This window comes from Heterocephalus glaber, unplaced genomic scaffold, assembly GCF_053883595.1.
Source record: "Heterocephalus glaber isolate CG9 unplaced genomic scaffold, H.glaber_assembly_v1.0 deba00001447, whole genome shotgun sequence".
In the NCBI taxonomy this organism is placed as follows: Eukaryota; Metazoa; Chordata; class Mammalia; order Rodentia; family Bathyergidae; genus Heterocephalus; species Heterocephalus glaber.
In genome coordinates this window covers 9,070,558-9,094,204 of record NW_028258299.1, presented here as the reverse complement: position 1 = coordinate 9,094,204, position 23,647 = coordinate 9,070,558, and the positions used below count along the sequence as shown (strand labels likewise).

At 38.1% G+C, this 23,647-nt stretch overlaps 1 protein-coding gene across 2 annotated transcripts in view; it reads right to left on the bottom strand.

The window, feature by feature from the left end:
• LOC147827397 (cytochrome P450 2J2-like) overlaps positions 1–23,647 on the bottom strand; it is a 61,001-nt gene that overhangs the window by 23,837 nt on the left and 13,517 nt on the right. For both annotated transcript variants that reach the window (XM_087214661.1, XM_087214660.1), the window contains exon 6: positions 9,308–9,449. In XM_087214661.1, coding sequence (XP_087070787.1) covers positions 9,308–9,449 — 142 coding nt within the window. The remainder of the gene's footprint in view (positions 1–9,307; positions 9,450–23,647) is intronic.

Sequence of the window (23,647 nt, the reverse complement as noted above, 5' to 3'; positions counted from 1 at the left end):
GAGGAAAGATGACCTCTTTCATAAATGGTCCTGGAAAAATTGAGTTTCAACTTGCCAAAGATTAAAACTACACCTGTATTTCTCACTACACTAAAATCTAAATGGATTAAAGATCTAAATATTAAACAGAAATGCTGGAAAAGAGGTTAGTTAGAACTCTTGAAGATATTGGTATAGGAAAAGATTTTATGAACAAAACCTCAGTTGCCTGTGAACTAGCACCATCAACAAGTGGGATCTCTTCTTACTAAAAAGCTTCTGCACAGCAAGAGAAACTGCCAATACTGTGAAGAGACAACCCACAATTGGGGAAAGAACTTTCACCAGCTGTCCCTCAGACAAAGGTCTACTATCTAGAATACATAAAGAACTTTAAAAAATAAGACCTCCCAAATTTAAAAACCCAATCCAAAAATGGGAATCTGAAATGAACAGATATTCTTCAGACAAAGAAGTATAAATAGCAAATAAACATATGAAAAAATGTTTGACATCACTGGTCATTTGAGAGATGCAGATGAAAACAACACTGAGATTCCACCTCAACCCAGAAGGAATGGCTGCTATCATGAAATCAACCAATTACAAATCCTGGAGGGGCTGTGAGGAAAGAGGAACCCTGCTCCACTGCTGGTGGGAGTGTAGATTTGTGCAACCACTGTGGAAATCTGTCGGGAGCAATGCTACACAATTGTAGGGAAAAATCATTTGATTAGGTCTAGTTCTCCTGGCTACAGGCCAGCTATGGCATTTTGAGATATAATTCCATTTTGGACCCCAGTCACAACTGAGACCTCAATGATCCAGTGATGTTGTGATGCTTCAGGACAAGATTACATCAGCTGAAGACATTCTAGGAGGAACAAAATCTTCCTCTACTCAGTTCCTTATTGTTCTTGAATTGTTACACCTTGATCTGGATGTACTGAACTCTCTGCAAGTCGTTTGTTACACCTTGTTTATCCCAATGTACTGAACTCTCTGACCTGAGTCATTTGTTACATTTGTTTCTCCCAGTGTACTGAATAAAAGGTGCAGTAAACTGGGGACTTTTGTCTTTGCCACTCAGAGCAGCACTGATCAGACCCAAAACTGAGCTCCTTCTCATGGTCTTATTTTTCTACCTTTTCTGTATAATAAGTTAATTCACCTTGTGCTACCATGGATTTCAGGAGACTAGGGCTTATGGCAGAGGTCCTACTAATGTCCCACTTCCCTGTTCTTTACATTTGGTGCATGCTGAGGATGTGAATCAGGTCCAGGGGTGAACTAGCCTGTTAGACAGACTTGGAGTAAAAGAGACAGCACATGGATCTCCCAGGACAATTTCTGGACTTGGATGAGGGACACTGGTGGTAAGTGTGTTCAGCTGAGGGTAATTTTCTCTTTATTGAGTAACAAATATGGGTCAGTCTCTATCATCAGAGCAGTGTAACTTTGCCAAATTACTTAAGTTGCACTTAAAGCAAGCTATGTATCCAGTACCAAAGGATGCTGTGATAGATTTGTTAAAAGATATACAAATGTACATCCCATCTTTTCCCCAGGAAGGGACAACTAAATTAATAGCATGGGAACATGTAGGTACTGTTCTTTGTGGGGCCTGGCAAAGGGGTGATCATCATTCTCCCCGAATGCTGCCCACTTGGGCCTTAGTCCACTCTGTTCTCAAGTTCTCTCAGTCAATTCTGGAGACATTGGCTACCCCTTCCCCCACCCGCCCTTCTGTCCAGGCTTCCCATTGTTCAGCTTCTTCCCCACTTTGCTTTTATCTCACTGAAGCTTCTGCTCCAACCACACAGCACTCTGAGGAAGACCCTAATTCTCTAGGCCCTCAGTCTCCTCAGGTATCTTGCAAAGGCCTAGCTGCCCCCCTTGTGAAGCCCACATCTGGGACCACTCCCTATCATCATACCCTGCAAAAGGCTGTGACGTTGAACAAGGTGGTTGGAGACCCTTTGTGCTTTCCTAGCTCAATTTTGCCTGATCCTCAGAGGTGGACATGTATGTTCATGCCTCATTTGATTTTAACATCCTAAAGGAGCTCAGGCAGAGTGTGGTAACTAATGGCATCCAAAGCCCCTATACAGTGGGTTTGTTGGACAATGTACTTCAGACTTACTCTCTGGTTCCACATGATGTTTTTCACCTTGCAATATGTGCCTGTCCCCCACTCAGTATCTCCACTTTGAGGTGGAACTACATTCATTAATCAGGGAACAGGCTCATAAAAATGCTCAGGGAGACACTCAGTTAAGAGAAGTTACTATTGATATGTTATTGGGCTTGGGTGACTTTTCAGATTTAAGCAGGCAGGCCTGTTGCCCAGCATTACTCTTTCACCAGCTAGAGGACCTCCGGCAGAGGGCTTGGGCTTCTGTGCCAGTTGATGGTGCTCTGATGAAATCTTTTACTCAAATCATGCAAGGGCCGATGGAGACTTAAACAGAATTTGTAGTGAGATTACAACAAACTATTAGGAGACAGATTTCTAATTCCCAGGCAGCAGACATCCTGATCTTACAGCTAGCCTATGAAAATGCTAATATGGATTGCAAACAGGCAATAAATCCTGTTTGCTTCTCTAAAGATATTGGAGCACATATTAAGGAATGTCAAAATATTGGGTCTCCTTTATGCAATTTGGCTCTGATGGTTCAAGCCATCTCCCAACATTTAAGCGGTACACACAGTGATTTAAAATGTTTTAATTGTGGAAAATTGGGGCATCTCAGAAAAAACTGCAAAATGAAAGTGGCTTTACAGGCTGACCCAGAGCCACTAGGCCAGGCATCCAAAGAAAGTAAGTCACTGCCTGGCCCTTGCCCTCGCTGTCTAAATGGAATTCACTGGGTTAAAGCCTGCCACTCCAAATATGGTAAGGATGACACATTACTGCCAGGAAAATGGAAATTGGGCCCAGGAAACTACAGGAGATCAGGGCCAGGGGCTTCAGTCCCCTGTGTCACCAGTACCGGTTCATACCCATGTGTAAGTGCAAAATCAGATGGCATGGGTGTCTGGAGGGACATTTCTTCCCTCATCGGGAACACTTGGGAGCTCAGGAGTAAATCTTCCTGCTGCTCGGAGAGTTCACCTGCTGGGAGGTGAGACTCTGGTACCTGTCCCCACAGGAATTCATGATGAACACCCCCCCACACAATTATTTTAATACTTGGAAAATTCTCTCTAACTTTGAAAGGCACTACGGTTATTCTGGCTATTGTTGATTCTGATTGTACCTCTGAATTGTGTGTTCCTGTTAGCTCCACAGGACTTTCGGTAATAGAACAAGGAGATATTGCACAATTGTTGCTCTTAACTAAACCTAAATTAAATAATATTAGCTTTAAAAATTCCCTAGAGGTTGCTCAGCCAGAAATTCCTCAAGGAGAGATTTATTTCACCCAAGAGATTTCCAAAAGCCACACTATGTGAAAAATTAAATTGAATGGCAAATTCTTTATAGGACTGATAGACATGGGGGTATACGTGTCCATGATTGGCATATGTTTTTGGCCATCATCTTGGCGGGAAAACCAACTAAAATATCTCTGGTAGGCCTTGGCTCCCCCCACAACAAGTTTTGCAAAGCTCCATTCCCCTGTCTTAGGAAGGACCTGATGGTCAATTGGGACACATTTGTCCTTACATAGTCCCCGTACCTGTACATTTATGGGGCAGAGATTTATTGGAAGAAAGGAGTGTTGTAGTGACAACTTTGCTCCCTGAAACCTCACTGGGTCAACACATGATGTCTAAAATGGGATATGAACCAGAAATAGGATTAGGCAAGAAACTTCAGGACAGAATGCAGCCTATATAACAGCAACAGAAGAATAATCACCTTGGAATTGGATGCAATAACAAATTTCTAGTTTTGGCTATTGAAGAAGTTTCTCTGCCTCAAGCAGCTTTGCCTTTACAATGGAAATTGAATGACCCCATTTGTGTTAATCAATGGCCCCTAACACATGAGAAACTAACCATTTAAGAGCAACTTATATTAGAACAACTTAGCAAAGGGCATTTAAAACCATCCATGAGCCTTTGGAACACACCCATTTTTATTATTCCAAAAAGGCCAGGGAAATGGCAGTTGCCTCAAGACTTATGGACAGTTCATCCCAGCCTCATTCCCATGGAGTGTGGCAACCTGGCTTACCAATCCCTGTGTCAATTCCCCAGAAGTGGCCACTTACAGATTTAGAAGACTGCCTTTTCAACATTTCTTTGTGGCTGACTGACCAACCTCAATTTGCCTTTTATTGGAATAGGCCTAAAATAGGGATAGCAACTTTTCAATTGCTGAATTTATATGAAATACCACAGGGAGATTCTGATGTTAATTTCCCTCAAAGATTAAGTCCAGAGGCACAAAGCAATTAAAATTAATAGAACAAAGACTACGTAACTGGCAGGTTTTTCTTAACAACTCTTTTCATTTGTTTGTGCTTGACACCCCCCACTCACCTACAGGTTTGTTAGGATGATGGTATGAAAACAAGGTCTTACCCATGGAATGGTGGTTTTTAATCTAACCAGTTAGTGAAATCTCTACAATTATATCTAGAGCAAATTGCAAACGTAGTTTCCTGGGGATGTAATCATACCAATTATTTGAGGCTCATCCTCATTTTGTTATTTTCACAATTGATAGGGACCAAATGCAGACACTGCTACAAACTGCGTTGTATTGCCAAGTACCCTGTGCAGATTTCATTGGACAGATAAATAATCATTATCTTAGTGATCCTCTGTTTCAGTTTTTGGGGGGCATGAGTTTATTCTCCCCAAGAATACTCAATTTCAGCCACAGCAAGATCCCTCAAACTGTTACACCAATGGCTCCTCTAAGGGCCAAGCATCAATTTGGAGCTCTTCCTTTAGTTATGTGTTGCCTACACATGTTCAGAGGTTAGAGTTGCTAGCCATTTTATTTGTGATTGAAAACTTCCCTTCCCAACCTCTTAATATTTTGAGTGATTCCTCTTGTGCAGTTTGTTTGACTCAAAGACTGGAAGGAGCTATGGTCTGCTCCACCTTAGAACTTAAATTATTAAACTTGTTTTTAAGATTACAAAAGGTCATACATCAAAAAATTCCTCCTGCCTTAATAACTTGGGGGAGAAGTTTTGCCTGTGTCCTAACAGATAATGATGAAACCTTGTGGCTGCCCTCCCAGAAAGTGAGACCATGGATCATGCTGGTGGAACCGCCAACATCTCAGAGAATGGGTGATAGCACCCTGGCTGAGAGCTATGAGCCAGCTGCACCTGAGCAACCCACCTCACCAGCGATGACCAACTAATACACAGTGGGGTCCAGAACTGAGACGATGCCCCAGAGGAAGAATAAATGTAGATTTATATATTAAAAAAAGGTAGCGGACACAACTTGAAAATGTTCTTTTTACATTTACAGGTATAAAAGTGCTTGCATTCCTTCTGATTCTAATCTCAACAGATCTCTATTAATTGACTACAAAAGTTTTTGACCAGTCTTATATACAATTAGAAACCTGAAAACCATAAAAGGGATATTATAATTCAATTTGGCCAAATATATTTGAGTGCACTCCAGTTTCATAAATTGTCTTGTATATTTGTCGGTCTGTTTGTACATTTGAGCTAAAAAAATTTTTCCTCCATTTCCCTTTTCACATTTTGAAAAAGAAAATTTCTCTTGAAAGATATTCACCTCTTATGAAATTGGCTTACAGATAAATGTTATTAAATTAAAGCCATGCCCTTCTTCCCCCAGGTTGCTAATTGATCAAAGTACCATCAAGATTTATTTGTCAAAGTAAATAGAGACTATGGATACTCCATTTGGTGAATAAAAAGCAGCTGCCCAGAAAATAATTATTCTGGTCTTAATTCACTAAAGGGTCCACCTAGCAATTTTCATAATCTTGTGGGAGACACACCACAGTAAATATTGTCTCAATAGGTTATTATAAATTGATTACATTGAAGTTTAAGTTCTAAATATGTTATTATAAAATGTTTACATTTGTTAAATTCTAAATATGCTATTGTGATATGTCTACATTGGTCATCCTCAAAAGATTGTTATTAGAAAAATGCTTTTGGTACCAAACTACATTGAGGAACATAAGGTTTTATATAACTGTGATATTTATTCCTGCTCCTTTTCTGATGTACCAAATATATTCACGTCCTCTAATTGTATGGGCCTTCCAACATATTGTTTATGGTAATAACCTTTTGATTCAGATATTTGCCTTTCTCTTATACTCCAGCCACCTATGATAATAAGCACACTTGTAAGCTGATTTAATTTCCCTACATGACATCCTATAAAAAGAGAGCTACTTAGGGATTCAACCACTAGAACAACCATAATTGGCAATAATAACAGTCTTTTAACTATATTTTTATTCCAAAATGCTTAATATCCAGGTAAATTATAATAGTTGAGCTCACTACTCCTCTTACAATGCTAATGTTATTGATCTTCTCTTCTGGGTGTTCAACAACCAAAGTTTAGAGACCAGAACTAAAAAGGTATCTGGGCTAAGATGACAGCCAATATTTTGGCCCTGGCCCTCCAAGGTCAACAACAATAGCAAAAAGATCCCGGTCATGAGGGAACCTTCTCCAAGATCCTGCATCTTTGGTGAGTCACAGAACCTCCTGAGCAGGGAGGTTGCTGAACACTGAAACAGTAAAGATCCAACAAAAAGTGTGGCAAAGGAATGTCACTTGGAGGAAAAAAATCTCCCATGCTTTTGCAGAAAGCAACATGGTCAAGCTAGGCCATGACATATCTTGATAGCTAACACTGACAGAGGAACTAAGAGGGTCTATGCATGGTTCCAAGACAATGCCTGAGGTGACTCAGTTGACCTTGTTAGATAGCAAGAGGTTGATTTCATTTAATATAGGTCTTTACATAACTTGGTCTTAAACACCCAGCAGAAAAGTATAACAGAAGATAATATTTATTTGAGTTCAACAAAAGTTCTGTGTTTTTTAGCAAACATTAAAAATATTTTTTATTACATTTTAATCCTTTTACAGCCCCAATTAAGAGAAAGTATGCTTATTATAGACAGCTAAGCCAGTCAAACACACTATGTAGGTGCTCACAATACATAGGGAGAAGCCATTGTTGGGTGGGCTCACTTTTCCTAAAAACACCCTGACATAAAGCAAAAAGAAATGGAGATATGTTGTGAGGAATACTACATAATTTGAGGGAAAAAATCATTTGATTAGGCCTAGTTCTCATGCCTATAGGCCAGCTATGGCATTTTGAGACATAATTACATTTTGGCCCCCGGTTACAAGTTAGACCTCAATGATCCAGTGATGCTATGATGCTCCAGGAAAAGATTACACCAGCTGAAGTCATCCTGGAAGGAACAAAATCTTCATCTACTCAGTTCCTCATTGTTCTTGGACTGTTACACCTTGTTTATCCCAATGTACTGAACTCTCGGACCTGAGTCATTTGTTACATTTGTTTCTCCCAATGTACTGAACAAAAGGTGGGGTAATCTGGGGGCTTTCATCTTTGCACCCAGAGCAGCACTGATCAGACCCAAAGCTCAGCTTCTTCTCAAAGTCTCATTTTTCTACCTTTCTTGTATAATAAGTTAATTCGCCTTGTGCTGCCATGGCTCGCAGGAGACTAGGACTTATGGCATAGTTTCTAGTAACATCCCCTTTCCCTTTTCTCTACAGAAATCAGTATGGAGATACCTCAAAGAACTAAGAGTGGAAGTCCCATTTGACCCAGCTATTCCCCTGCTGGGTATCTTCCCCAGAGAATTAAAAGAATCATACCAGAGTGGTATATGTGCACCCATGTTCCTAGAAGCACATTTCATAATAGCTAAAACTTGGAAATAGCCCAAGTGCCCATCACGTGGAGACTGGGGAAAGGAAATGTTTTTTTTTCTTAGAAAATGGAGTACTACTCAGCCTTAAAAAATGAGAAATTAGAGATATTTATAGCTAAATGGATGCACATTGAGGTGACACTCAAGTGAACTAAGTGGGACACACAGGGGTAAATACTAAAGATTTTCTCTAGTGTGAGAGACTGAAAGTGTAAATAAGGACTAAAAGGCATAATTGATAATATGAAATAGGAAGAAAAGGGGCAAAGGGGAAGGGGAAGTGGGAGGGGGAGGGGAAAGGAAAGAAAGGAATGGAATTAATATGAGAAAATGAAAAAATGTAAACAAAGTCTTTGTAAAGAGGGAGGGATGGAGGGTTGAGGAACAGAGGAAGGGGGAAAAATAAGAACCAAGAGAGATTATGTAAGGGGCAAATTTAAAATGATGAATGTCATTATATTGCATACCTAAAATGTACCAATAAAATAAAATTTAAAAAATAAAGTTATCAATGTACATGGGAAGTACTCTGATCTCATCTATTCTGTGTTTATCTTAGGGAAAAAAGTTGGTTTTGAGCCACAAAACTTGTTTTATGCCTCTTTATTAAATTCTGATCCACAGTTTGGAAAATGGTATCATGAGAGTCTCCATTCACCACCTGCTCAAACAGTTCTGAAAGCTGTGTGAACAACAGGGATGAGAACAGCCATAGCCCATGGAGGGATGAGAGTCTGTGGGGTTTTTATAAGAATACCACATTATAAGCACATTAGTTGAGTTGCATTAAGTAATTTCTGGCATAAGATAATGCTACTAATTGCCATGCCAGTAATTTAGATTAGTGGAGGATACTGAGGTCAGTAATGTTATTCTGTGGAGAAAGTGGGAAAGTAGCTTCATGGCTGAGGGAAAAGCATATGTCAGGGTGAGGGCATAAATAAGAACAGTGACAAGAGAATGAAATGTACTTTACGGGAGCCCTCAAACACTACATTGGGGATGAGGCAGGGCAGACAGAAAAGAGATGTATTAAAGGCCACTGCATTGCATACAAAGGACTCTGAATAGCATCCAGTACAGAGAAAGAAAGAGAAGGCATCAGGAAAGAGAAAGGAAGGCTATGAGAGGATTTCCAACTGAGACTGCCACTCTTTCCTGGAATTTATCACAATATCATGGACTTCACCATTGCCCCTAGACTCAGAGCTCCCTCAGGGCATGAACTCACTGCAGCACTTGTATTACCTGGACCAGTCACAATCTTAGGAGTAGACTTGAAACATGTACCCATGCCCAGGTAGATATCACCTCAAGTCTGTGCTGCTGGGCTTTCAGCAGCTGCTGGTCTGTGAGCACAGTCTCTGCTGCTGCCAAGCTGTCCTGAATTCCAGGAGCACTGCCTGCCCTAATCAGGAGCACACACTGCATGCTTACCTTGGACTTCTGGGTAGAGGGCCATGTATAGCAGACCCCAGCGCAGTGTTGTGGATGTCGTCTCAGTCCCAGCGAAAAAGAGATCCAGGGTGCTAAGGATGAGGTTTTCTTCATCAAAACTTGAAGCGGTCTTGTCTGGGTGCTAGACAGGAAAGCATTGACTAAGGTTCATTCAGAGAATCTGTGGTTGATTCCATACAATACCAAAGGTTTGATGGAAAGGGAAGAATAACCTATATGGTTTCGATTTTGTCAAGAAGCAGTAGTGCTGTTAGTGTCCACATGCCCCTACTGCTGGAAGTTAAAATCAGTTCTCCAGCACTCAGAGTTTGAAAATCAAGCCAACTGAGGCCTCACAGATCTTTGCATAGGCATCACCCAAGAGAGCAAGCAGACCACAGCTGATCCAGGCATGGTGTGACTATCCATCAACTCCTAGCTAGAGCAGCAGAAGATTGGACTAACTGACCAAACAGATCCTGTATGAGGAAAATGCTCAGAGGAAAAAGGGAGCAACAAGACCAACAGTCCACTGGAACCCCAGCCCCTTGGGCTACTTCTAGCAAAGACCACAGGGGTGATGGCTTTTTGCATCTACCAAGGTCAGCAAGGACACACCAGGCTTGAACAGTAACCACAGTCTGGGGTAAACAGACAGAAATGTCTCTGGTATGGGAAAGGCACCTCCAAATCCCAGAGGCCTAAAACTGAATGGAGAAAATCATGCCTGACTGGATTGTAAGATATTGAAAGGAAAGCCCTCATACAGAAACACAGAAGAATTTGTTCTTCAACTGCATCATTAAAAAATTTGAACTATCTTTACTTATTTTCTTTCTTCCATCAGTTTTTTGGGGGACATGTTTTTTTTCTTAAATTCTTTTATTGGTACATTTTAGGTATACAACACATTTACATTTCTCATTGGGAACTTGTACCTTTACATGACGCATCTTGCTTCTTATTTTTTCCCCATTCCTAGCCCTCCCTTCACCCCCTCCACCCAGCCCTATTTACAAAGACTGTATTTCCATTTTTTCCATTTCTCACCATTTTTCATTTACTTTCTTTCCTTTCCCCTGCCCCTCCCACTACCCCTACACCTTTGGACCTTTTCTTCCTATTTTGCATTATTGATTATTCATTCTAATCATTGGTACATTTTAGGTAGACAATATAATGACATTCATCATTGGAAATTTGCACCTTTACATAATCTCTCTTGGTTCTTATTTTTCACCCTTGCCCAGCCCTCCCTTCAACCCCTCCATTCCTCTCTATTTACAAAGATTTTGTTCCTATTTTTCCATTTCCTCATATTAATTCCATTCCCTTCTTTCCTTTCCCCTACTCCTCCCACTTCCTTCCCCTTTGCCCCTTTTCTTCCTATTTCACATTATCTATTATACATTTTAGTCCTTATTTACACTTTCAGGTTCTCACACCAGAGAAAGTATTTGGTGTTTATATATGTGTGTCCTATTTATTTCACCCAAGAGTATCACCTCAGTGTGCATCCATTTAGCTATAAATGTCTCTAATTTCTCATTTTTTATGGCCCAGGAGTAATCCATTTTATCAAAAAAACCACATTTTTTTTATCCAGTCTCCAGTTGATGGGCATTTGAGCTGTTTCCAAGTTTCAGCTATCACAAATTGTGCTGCTATAAACATGGGTGCACATATATCACTGTGGTATGATTCTTTTAATTCTTTGGGGAAGATCCCCAGCAGTGGAATAGTGGGGTCAAATGGAACTTCCAGTCCTAGTTCTTTGAGGTATCTCCATAATGATTTCCACAGTGATTGTACCAGTCTACACTCCCACTAGCAATGAAGCAGTGTTCCTCTTTCCCTACAGCCCCACCAGCATTTGTTATTGATTTCATGATACAGCCATTATTTCTGGAGTGAGGTGGAATCTCAGTGTTGTTTTCATTTCTATCTCTCAAATGATCAGTGATGTTGAACATTTTTTCATGTATTTATCTGCTATTTCTACTTCTTTGTCTGAGAAATGTCTGTTCATTTCAGATGCTTATTTTCAGATTGGGAATTTAAATTTGGGAGGTCTGATCTTTTTAAGTTCTTTATAGATTCAAGATAGTAGACCTTTGTCTGAGGAAAAGCAGGTGAAGATTTTTCCCACATTGTGGATTGTCTCTTCACACTGTTGGTGGTTTCTCTTGCTGTGCAGAAGCTTTTGAATAAGAAGAGATCCCACTTGTTGATTGTTTGTGCTAGTTCACGGGCAACTGAGGTTTTGTTCATAAAATCTTTTCCTACACCAATGTCTTCAAGAGTTCTACCTAACCTCTGTTCTAACCGGTTCAGCATTTCTATTTTAATATTATGATTTTCTTTTGGTACTGGGAATTGAACTCAGGACCTTATACTTGCAAGACAGATGGTGGAACCACTGGGCTAAATCCCCAGGCCAACATGATTTATTTTTTTACAAAACCCTTTTTTGTCTTTTTTCACTTTAGTTTCTTTTCTCTCTCATCCCCTCCCAATGTTTTTCTCTCTTTTACTTGTTTTTTTCTGTTTTACTGGGTTTTTTTCTTTTTTCTCTTTTCTCATTAATTCTCTCTTGTAACAATATTCTAACATTATTAATTTCATTTTACTCCTCAGTATGGTCCCCATCTCACTTTTCTCTTGTGCATCTCACATCCCACAGATTTTTAAATTTTTGTTTATCTAATTCTCGAGTTCCTCAAACCCTCTATGTTAGGGCTTGGGTCTAGATGTCCCTCCAAAGTGTCATGCAGTCATAGGTAGGGATTTTCAGAGGTAGCTGGTCTAGAATTTGTCATCCTGGGAGTGATTCATGGTGCAACATTAGGCTCAAGGTCACTAGCTTTAAGGGTGAGAGTGCTAAATGCCCAAAGTAGCCTGGATTAGATAAAAGTGGCAAAGAGAACTGTATTTATCTCTTGGTTGATTTGCTACCTTCTGCCCACCAGGAACTGTTCACCTCTGTGAAGACAGTGTGCCTGAGTGCCAGCTGATTATGAACTGAACCCTTTACAAACTGTGAGCTAAATAAATATTTCCTCCCTTAACTGGTGGGTGGGGGTATTTTGTCTCAGCAACTTGAAAAGCAATTAAAACACTCTACTTTTACTAGCATAATGATTAAGCTTTATGAATCTCTAGACAGTTCACTTCATGTTATTATTGATGAATACGGTTCTGTTGTTAGTGGAAGGAAAATTTAGTAGATATTTACTGTGAATCAATACTAGGTTAATATATGGTTCATCTTAGTGTTCATATGATAATTATAGCACTATTTTCTAGGGTTATAGAGGGTACATTATTGATCCTTAGCATTTGTGAATATCCAGTTTGTCTTTAATTCTATTATTATTGCTGATTTTAATACTATAGAAAGTTGACATAGGTGATGCTATTATTCTGGATCTCCTGTAGGTCATTGTTAACAATACTGTGGCTGATACCTGAAAAACTAGGTACTGGACTAAACATGCCACAATCTTTCCTCCAAAAGAAATGAAGATGATTAAATTCTGGGACAGAGGACAAGGCCAAGTGTCACACTAAGATGGAACCACTAAAATGTAGACATCAACTAATGAGGTCTCAAAAAGATCAACAAAACTTTCCAGTACAATCAACTCACAAGCTTCAAGAGAATAAAACAAATGAACAAAAAACAGAAACAGGAGAGTATAAGGCACAAAGTGCCTCCAAAATCTCCCAACTCCCCTAAAGCTGATCCATGGGGCATCAAAGGGGAAAAAGCCAAAAGCCACACACTTGCATTATTGAAAAAGATAATAGAAGAGACAACAAAATAGATCAATAAAGAATTTAGCAAGATCACAGAAGACATAAGAAATCAGATTACAGGCCACATAAACAAGATGATCAGCATGTCTACAGAAGATGCTAATAGACAGATAGCAAGCTAATTAGAAGGATGCAAAACTTGAATGACCAACATTAAAAAGTATTAGAATCCATAAAAAGGTTACAAATAGAAGTTCAGGATATTAAAAATTTTATTGTAAGTATGGGCAGTGCAATTGATCAACATGAGGACAGTGTCAGAACTAGAAGGTAGGGCTGTTATGGGTGAATAATTAATGACAGATACCTTAAACACAATAAGAGAACATGAAAAATGGATCCAACACCTCCTAGATAATATAAAATAGACTAATCTAAGATTAATTGGAGATAGCAAAAATTATGAAAGAATACAAATGGCATAAAAAGACGTTTAATTAAATAATACCAGAAAACTTTACATGTAAGGATAAATAATTGAATATACAGAGAAGAGAGGCATATAGAACCAAAAAAAGCCATGAGAACCCCTCTGAGACACATCATAGAATAAATCCTACAAGTCTAACAGAAGAACAGAATCAAGTGGTCAGAAAAAAGCAATAAATCATTTCTATGGATAAACCCATTAAAATTACTGCAGACTTTTCAGGCCAGGACAGCTTGGAGTGAAGTGTTGCAAGCTCTAAAAGAAAACAAATTTCAACCCAGGCAGGTATATCTGAAAAAAGTATCTTTCCTAGGCTGGAGCCCATCAGTGGTTGGGAAGGACGAGTCACTGAGATCAAAGGACAGAAGGGTGTGTTTCCAGAAGAAGCACATACAACTATGTACAGTACACAGTACATGATAGTGCGATAAGTGACTGTTACTGTTTCAGGTGTTTATCATAACGTGCAGTGCTTTTCATCCTTTAGAGCATAATCCTACTTATATAAAAATTTACTGTAAAACAGTGTGCTGCAATGCCAGTGGTAGCCTCACGTATCTCATGTTTAACTGCATATTTGGATAATATCAAGGGGTCATCACAGATGATTGACACATACTTTCTTAGTTTGCACTTAGAAGTTGTCATTCTGTGTGACAGCTTGCAATACACATGGATGAAATTGTCTAATGACATATTTCTCAGATTATATTTCCATCACATGTCATATGATTGTATTGAAATTTAAAATTTAAAAAAATTGGCCTATATGGAATCTACTAGTTAATTAGAATTTTTTTCCAGACCACGAATTGTTCAATATTATTTTTGAAAATCTCTCTAAAAAATAATATCCTCTGATGTCTTGTTAATGCTTGAGATTTTTAAAAAATTATTTTGAAATGTATTTAGCACTTTTCAGTTTTGCTTCGGTTGAGTTCTACTGTATTTGAATATTATTATAGTTTTTTTTCCCTTGCATTGTTTTTCTTTGAATAATTTTAATTTTTGTATATTTGTGTTTAGTAAATGATAATAATTTTATATATTTTTTTAAAACTATCTTTCAACATGGATGGAGAAATGTGATATTTCCATGAAAAAGACAACCTGAAGAATTCATGACCACCAATCCAGCCCTCTAAAAGATTTCTTGCTCCTAGGGCAGTGAAGCTTAGGCAGTCCCAGCACCCAGAAGGAAGCTCCCCCACTGCCATCCTAGGCTCCTAGGGCCAAGAAGGTGAGCTGGTCCCAGCACCCAGAAGGAAGCTCCCTGCCTCCATCCCAGACTCCTAGGGCAGTGAAGTTCAGCTGGTCCCAGCACCCAGAAGGAAGCTCCCTGGCTGCCATCCCAGGGTCCTAAGGCCAAGAAGGGTCCTAGGACAGAGAAGCTCAGTCAGTCCCAGAACCCGGAAGGAAGCTCCGCACCTTCATCCCAGGCTGCTAGGGCAGTGACGTTCAGCTGGTCCCAGCACCCAGAATGAAGCTCCCCTGCTGCCATCCCAGGCTCCTAGGGCCAAGAAGACTCCTAGGGCAGAGAAGCTCAGCCAGTCCCAGCACCCAGAAGGAAGCTCCCCACCTCCATCCCAGGCTCCTAGGGCAGTGAAGCTCAGCCGGTCCCAGCACCTGGAAGGAAGCTCCTCTGCTGCCATCCCAAACACCTAGGGCAGAGAAGGTGAGCCGTGTGGGTGCCAGAAGCAACCCCACCCCCCACCCCCCCGCCATGGAAATGAGAAGACACATAAACAAGCCTCAAAAACAGACTTCCAGATCACCTACAGCAACCCCAAAGGGAAACAAGATGGAAAAATCTGATACTCAACCAACTGGACTCTCTGAACTGGCAACAAAAGAGGATCTGGGAAAAGTGAAATCAGAAATAATTACTCAGATAACAGCAAAGACTTTGCTCATGGTGCAAGACATGATTAATAAATCTAGAGAGGACACAGATAAAAAAATAGAGGATCTGAGGAACATGATGGAATCCCAACATGGGAAACAAATGGAATCCATAAAACAGATACAAACAGATTTCCAAGAGATTAAAAACTCCATGGAAAGTCTGCACAGCAGCGTGAACCAATGTGAGGATAGAATTTCACATATAGAAGATAAGATTGCAATTAGTGACCAGGAAAAGAAAAATTGCTTTAAAATTGTAAGGGAACACGAGAAATCAATCCAGCAGCTGCTAGACGATGCAAAGAAGAATAACATAAGACTGATTGGAGTCAATGAAAGAGGAGAGAGTGCAGATGACATAAAAAAACTGTTCACAGAAGTGATGGCAGAAAACTTCCCAAGGAGGGGAAAAGAACTTGACATACAGATAAGCAAGGCATATAGGATTCCAGCTAGCCTTGATCAAAAAAATCTACACATAGGCATATAATTGCTAGGATTCCAGAAATCCAACAGAAGAACAAAATTCTATAATCAGTGAGAGAAAAGAAACAAACCACAAACAAAGCCCATCAGCATCACAGCAGACTTCTCAATGCAAACCCTCAAGGCAAGAAGAGCTTGGAGTGATGTATTTCAAGCCCTAAAGGAAAACAGCGTCCAACCCAGATTGATGTACCCTGCAAAACTATCTTTCAAAATTGATGGAGAAATAAGATACTTTCATGATAAAGAGGACCTCAGGAACTTCATGAATACCAAACCAGCACTCCAAAAATTTTCGACAATACCCTAGGAAAAGACAATGAGGATCAAAACCCCAGGAAACCCAGCAGAATGAATCCATTGGGTGTGACAAATTAAACACAAATGGGGAGAATCCAACAAAAAGAAAAAGTCATGATAAGGCTTTTAAAACTTTTAACTTCATCTCCCTAATGAGTGTATAATTCAGTCTTATTATTGTACTGATTTGTATTTTTCTGATTCTAGAATTGCACACCATCCCTTGTGCTATCCTGGCTATTTATCATTTTCTTATGTCTACATTTTAATTGGGTTGTCTATTAATGAGCTCTAAGAATTCTTTATATATTCTGGTCATAGGTTATATGCATTGTAAATATGGTCTGTTTAAGGACTACTTTTCATTTTAAGGATGTCATTTAAAGTTCTAAATTTTGATGGAATCTCATTTATCAATTTTTTTTCTTTTATACAACATGTTTTTCTATCCTAGGTAGTTCTTGCCTACCCTGAATTCATAAATATTTTCCCTTATAATTTCTTCTTAAAGTTTTATACTTTTAGGCTTTCTTATTTAGGTTCATATATCCCTTCAAGTTATTTTCATGTATGGGAAAAAAGGGTTGAGGTTAATTTTTTATATATGAATACCAGGTGTTCTAGTGCCATTTGCTGAAGACACTATCTCTTCCTTGGCTCTTGAATTGAATTTACATTCTATAAAATGCTAATGTTAAATAATCTTTCCAAATTCAGTGGACCATACAGGTGTGGTTCTATTTCTAGATTCTCTGTTTTATTCAGATGATCTATATGTCTTTCCTTACACCAACACTGCATTGATTACTGTAGCTTTAGAAGAAATCTTTAAATTGGGTGCTAAATGTCTTCCAACACTGTTTTTGTTTTTGTTTTTCGCTTTTCTGGGTCCTTTGTACTCCTACATAACTTTCAAATTTCAATATCTAGTTCTTCATTTATAGCAAGTATACACAGACCTGAATTTTTATATGTACCTTGTGTTTTCTAATCCTGCTAAATTCAAGTACAAGTTCTAGGGGCTCCTAGAGATTTCTTAGTATTTTCTCTGTAGATGATCATTTCATCTACATATAAAGATTTTGCTTCCGCCATGCCAATCCTATCCTAGTCATGTCATTTTATTGCCAGATTATTTTGGTTTAGACCTATGTTTCAAAGTCTAATGGGCAGATGAAGAGTAGGCATATATACCCTTGTTCCCCACTTTAGGGAGAAAGCATTGTATCATCTCCATTCATAGAAAGAGTTTTTGTTGGAAGTATGGAGTACATGCCTTTGATCTGTTGAGAAGTTTCTGTTCTACTTCTATTCTCCTGATAGCTTTTACCATGAACAACTGTAGAATTTAGTCCAATACTCTCTCTCCAACTAGTGACAGGATCATATGGCTTTTTCCTTTGCTCTGTTAAAATGATGACTTTTGGGGGTGGATCTTCCAATGCTGAACCAACACTGCCATCCCTATAATAAAACCACTTTCTACACACTGCCAAATCTGACTGCTAAGAGTTTGTTTTGTTAAACAAATTTCTATCTATGTTCATACTTTTTCTTCTATTATCTTTATCCAGTTTTAGGATTAGCACAATGTTGATTTCCTAAAATGATGGGAGAAATGTTCCTTCTTTTTTCTGCTTTAAATGTTTGATATAATTTATCTGTTAAAATGTTTATGAGCCTGCTGTTGTCATATAGGTAGGTTTTCAAGCTAGGAATATACTTTAATAGGTGCTATTCAAATTACATATTTCCTCCAGAGTTAGTTTCATTAATTTGTCTTCTAAGATGCTTCTTAGAAGTTGTCAAATTTATTTCAAAAAAGATTTTTGTAATGTACTTTCTATATCCTTCTAAATTCTGTAAAATCTGTGGTAATGTCTCCTAGATCTTAATATTGTAATTTAAAAAATATATAACTGATATTGTGTAATAGGAAGAAAAGGTCTAAAAGAACAGGGGAATTGGGAGGGGCAGGGGAAGGGAAAAAAGGGAAAGGAAAAAATATGAGAAGAGGAAAAAAATGGAAACAAGGTCTTTGCAAATAGGGAAGGGTGGAGAGGGTGAAGGGCGGGCAAGGGAAGGGGAAAAAAATAAGAACCAAGAGACTCATGTAATGGTACAAGATCCCAATGATGAATGTAACTGTATTTTATACCTACAATGTGCCAATAAAGTAATGGTGGAAAAAAAAAGATTTCTCAAGGATATCCTTGTATCAGACAAGCCAACAAAGCCAAAAAAATCCAATAGAATGAATACATTGGGGCAGGTTGTTAACATTTAAGTACTAGTGTGGTGGATTGCAACGGGAAAATGATACGAGGACAAAATAAGTCAGTAACATACAGTAACATCTCTCAAAGTGAATAATCCCGATTCCCCAACAAAAGATAGAGATTGTTAGTATGGATCAAGAAACAAAATCCAATGGCTATCATACAAAAGGATGCATTTAACCAATAAACTCAGACTAAAATTCAAGGATCAGTTCACCTAGTTAGTGGGCATTGGACCATTTCACCTTGGTACTAAATTCCCTATTGTTCTGAAGCTGACAACCTCTCATTCTGCCATGGTCTCCTCTACAAACTGGAATAAAGCCAGTGTTTTAGAGGTATCCATAGTGTTATGAGGCTAGGACACTTTGGGGAAAGGTCAGAAGTCTTGGGAAGATATCTTTCAGACTTTTCCTTTCATAAAGGGATAACAATTGTACATCTATGCACCAAACACCAGCATACTCAGCTTTAGAAAACAAACATTAGTGGATATAAAAGATCAGATAAATGCAACCAGAATGTTAGCAAGGGAGCTAATCACTAAATAATCAATGGTCACAGAAGAAAGGAAGAAATGAGACATTTTCTAGATCTAAAAATACTAGTAGTACAACATTCAGAATGTATGGCACAGGATGGAAGCAATCTTAAGAGGGAAGTTCTAGGCTATGATTGCCTATGTCAAAAAAACAGAGTGAGCCAAATAAATAACCTAACTACACACCTTAAAGCACTAGGAAATATGAACTATCCAAACCCAAAACTAGTAAAATGAAGGAAAATAAAAAGATCACAGTAGAAACCAATGAAATTCAGACCAAAACACAATATAAACCATTAATGAATTGAAGAGTTGTTTCTTCAAATCATAAAAAAAAAATGGAGAAGCCCCTCTCCAATCTAAACAAGTAAAGGACAGAAAAATTCACAATTAGAAATGAAAAAGTTGAAATCACAATGAACACTGCCTAAACTAAGATTGTCAATGACTACTTTGCAGACCTATGGGCCATAAATTGGAGAAATCAGAAGAAATAGATAGATTCTTGGATGCATATGAATTCTCAAAATTAAACAAGAAAGATTGAAAAACCTTGAATAATCAAATAACAGGCAATGAAACTAAAGAACTACAAAATACCTATCAATTAAGAAAAGTCCAAATCCAAGTGGGTACATTACTGAATTCTACAAAAACTTCAGAGAAGATCTCACACCAATACTGCTGAATCTCTTTAATAAAATAAAAAGCAAAAGATTATTCCTTTGGTAATTTCTGGAAGCTTAGCATTACCCTGATTACAAAATCAGACAAGGATTCAACCAATAAAGAGAACTACACACTGATCTTAATGAATATAGATGCAAAAAGCCTTAGCAAGATACTGGCAATCAGATTGCCACAAAATATCCAAAAGATTATACATCATGAGCAAGTAGGTTTTAGGGATGCAAGCCTGGTTCAACATATGCAATAAAAAAATATAATACATCACATAAACAAAAAGAAAAGCAAAGATCACATGATCATATCGATACATACAGCACAAAGCCTGTGGCAAAATCCAAAATCTTTTCATGTTATAAACACTAAAGCAAATACATACATATGGACTTTATTTCAATCTGTTAAATGCCATTTTTGACAAATGTAGTTACCATCATATTAAATGGGAGAAAACTGAAAGCTTTCCCTCTAAAATCAGTAACAGAAGAGGGATGTCCACTGTCCCCAGTCTTGTTTAAAATAGTTTTCAAAACATTAGCAAAAGCAACCAGGTAAGAAAAAAAAGATGATGTATAAGAAAGGAACAAGGCAAATTAGCATTATTTGCAGATGACAGGATTCCCTACATAGTTACACAAAAATTCCAGGAAAAGATTCCTAGAATTAATAACCAAATTAAATAATGTAGCAGGTTACAAAATTAGCACAGAAAAATCAAGAGCATTCCTGTACATCTGTAATCAAGCCATGGAAAAGATACTATGTTAAACAATACCTTTGAAAATAGCACTGAAAAAATTAAGTACTTTGCAATTAACCTAACTGAGGAAGAGAAAAACCTCTACAATGCAAACTACAATAGTCTGAAAAAGGAAGTCAAAGTGGGCATCAGAAAACTGATGTTCCTAGATAGGCAGAACCAATATAATCAAAATGGCTATCTTTCAAATATTGATAGTAATGCAATCCCAATCAAAATACCAACAGCTTTCTTCACAGAAATAGGAAAAAAATGCTAAAATTCATATGAAAGTAGAATAGGTTGAGAACAGCAAAACCAATTCTGGGTGCCAAGAAAAAAGTGGGTAGCCTCAGCATCCTGCACTTGAACTTATTTTTTTTTAAATTATTTTATTGGTACATTTTAGGTATACAATTCATTTACATTTATCATTGGGCGTTTGTACTTGTACATGATATATCTTGGTTCTTATTTTTTTCCCCCATTACCTGTGCACCCTTCACCCCCTTCATCCTTCCCTATTTACATGGATTTCATTTCCATTTTTTTTCTTTTCTCATACTTTTTCCTTTCCCTCTTTTCCTTCCCCCTTCCCCTCCCTTCACTCCTTCATCTATGGACTTTTTTCCTATTTCAGATTATCAATTATTCATTTTAATCATTTTAACCCTTGTTTACACTATCAGTTTCTCACACTAGTGAAAGTATTTGGTATTTACACATGTGTGTCCTATTTATTTCACTTAAGAGTATGGCCTCAATATGCATCCATTTAGCTATAAATGACTCTAGTTTTTTGTTCTTTATGGCTGAGTAGTACTCCATTTTATTTAAAAACCACATTTTCTTTATCCAGTTTCCAGTTGATGGGTACTTGGGCTGCTTCCAAGCTTTAGCTATTACAAACTATGCCCCTATGAATATGGGCGCACATATATCACTGTGGTATGATTCTTTTAATTCTTTTGGGAAGGAAGATACCCAGCAGAGGAATAGCTAGGTCAAATGGGACCTCTAGTCCTAGTTCTTTGAGGTATCTCCATACTGACTTCCACAGTGGTTGCACTAGTCTGCACTCCCACCAGCAATGGAGAAGGGTTCCTTTCTCTCCACACCACCACCAGCATTTGTTCCGTGTTGATTTCTTGATAGCAGCCATTCTTTGTTGGGTGAGGTGGAATCTCAGTGTTATTTTCATGTGCATCTCTCGAATGATGAGTGATGTTGAACATTTTTTCATATATTTGATTGCTGCTTTTACTTCCTTGTCTGAGAAATGTCTGTTCATTTCAGATGCCCATTTTTGAATTGGGTCTTTGAATTTGAGGGGTCTGATTTTTACAGGTCTTTATATATTCTAGATAGTAGACCTCTGTCTGAGGTACAGCTGCTAAAAATTTGTTCCCATATTGTAGGTTGTCTGTTAGTTCTGTTGGTAGTTTCTTTTGCAGTGCAGAAGCTTTTTAATAAGATGAAATCCCAGTTGTTGATTCTTTCTGCTACTTCCCATGCTGCTGAGGTTTTGTTCATAAAGTATTTTCCTATGCCTATGTCTTCAAGAGTTCTACCTAACTTATCTTCCAGCAAGCTTAGTGTTTCTGTCTTAATATTTAGATCTTTAATCCACTTTGATCTTAGTTTGGTGCATGGTGATAGGTACGGGTCTAGTTTCAATCTTTGGCAGGTTGAAATCCAGTTTTTCCAACACCATTTATTAAATAGGCTATCTTTCATCCAATGATGGTGATTGGCTCCTTTGTCAAAGATGAGGTGGCTGAGCATGTCTGGAGTTGTTTCTGCATCTTCTAATCTATTCCACTGATCCTCAGGTCTGTTCCTTTGCCAGTACCATGCTGATTTTATCACAGTAGCTTTGTAGTATTTCAAGTTGGGGATTGTGATACCCCCAGCCATGTCTCTGTTGCTTAGAATTGCTTTAGCTATTCTAGGTCTCTTATGGTTCCTAATGAATGTTTGGATTGTTTTCTCTAGTTCTGTGAAGTATATTGTTGGAATTTCAATTGTCATTTCATTTAATCTATATAGTAGTTTTGGAAATATGGCCATTTTCACTATATTGGTTCTTCCTACCCAGGAGCAAGCTATGTCTTTCCATTTTCTTGTATCCTCTTCGATCTCTTTTTTCAGAGTACTGTAGCCTAATGCAGAACCTCAAGCTCCTAGAAAAAGAAGAGCATTACGAATCCAAAGCTCATACAAGAGAGGAAATTATAAAGATTAGGGCAGAAATCAATGCAATGGAGAAAGAGAACAATACAAAAAATCAATAAATCAAAGAGTTTGGTTTTTTGAAAGAAGAAATAAAATCAATAAACCTTTAGCCACCCTTATCAAAAAAAGGAAAGAAAAGGCACAAATACATATAATTAAGAATGAGAAAGATGAAGTCAAAACAGATTCAACAGAAATCCAGAGGATCATCAATACCTACTTTGAGAGCCTCTACTCCAATAAAATGCAAACACAGAAGAAATGGGCAAATTCCTAGATACACATGAATTGCCAAAGTTGAACAAGATATAGAAATTCTAAACACCCCAATTACAATGAGTGAAATTGAAAATGTAATAAAATATTTACCAACAAAAAACCCCCAGGTCCTGATGGCTTCACTGCTGAATTTTACAGCACATTTAGGAAGAACTAACACCATTAGTCTATAAACTCATCAAGGAAATTGAAAAGGAAGCGATACTTCCAAATTCATTCCTGGAAGCAAGTGTTACTTTGATTCCAAAACCAGGGAAAGACCCAACCCAAAAAGAGAAATACAGGCCAATCTCCCTAATGAACATAGATGCAAAGATCCTCAACAAAATAATGGCAAACAGAATACCGAGGGTCATCAGGAAGATCATACACCCTGACCAAGTCAGATTTATCCCAGGGATGCAAGGATGGTTCCACATTTGTAAATCAATAAATGTAATACACCATATTAACAGAGTCAAGGACAAAAATCATGTGATCATCTCAATAGATGCAGAAAAAGCATTTGACAAAATCTGGCAACCATTCATGATAAAAACCCTACAGAAAATTGGAATAGAATGTCTTTATCTTAACCTGATTAAGGCTATCTATGAAAAACCAACAGCCAAAATCATACTAAATGGTCAAAAACTGA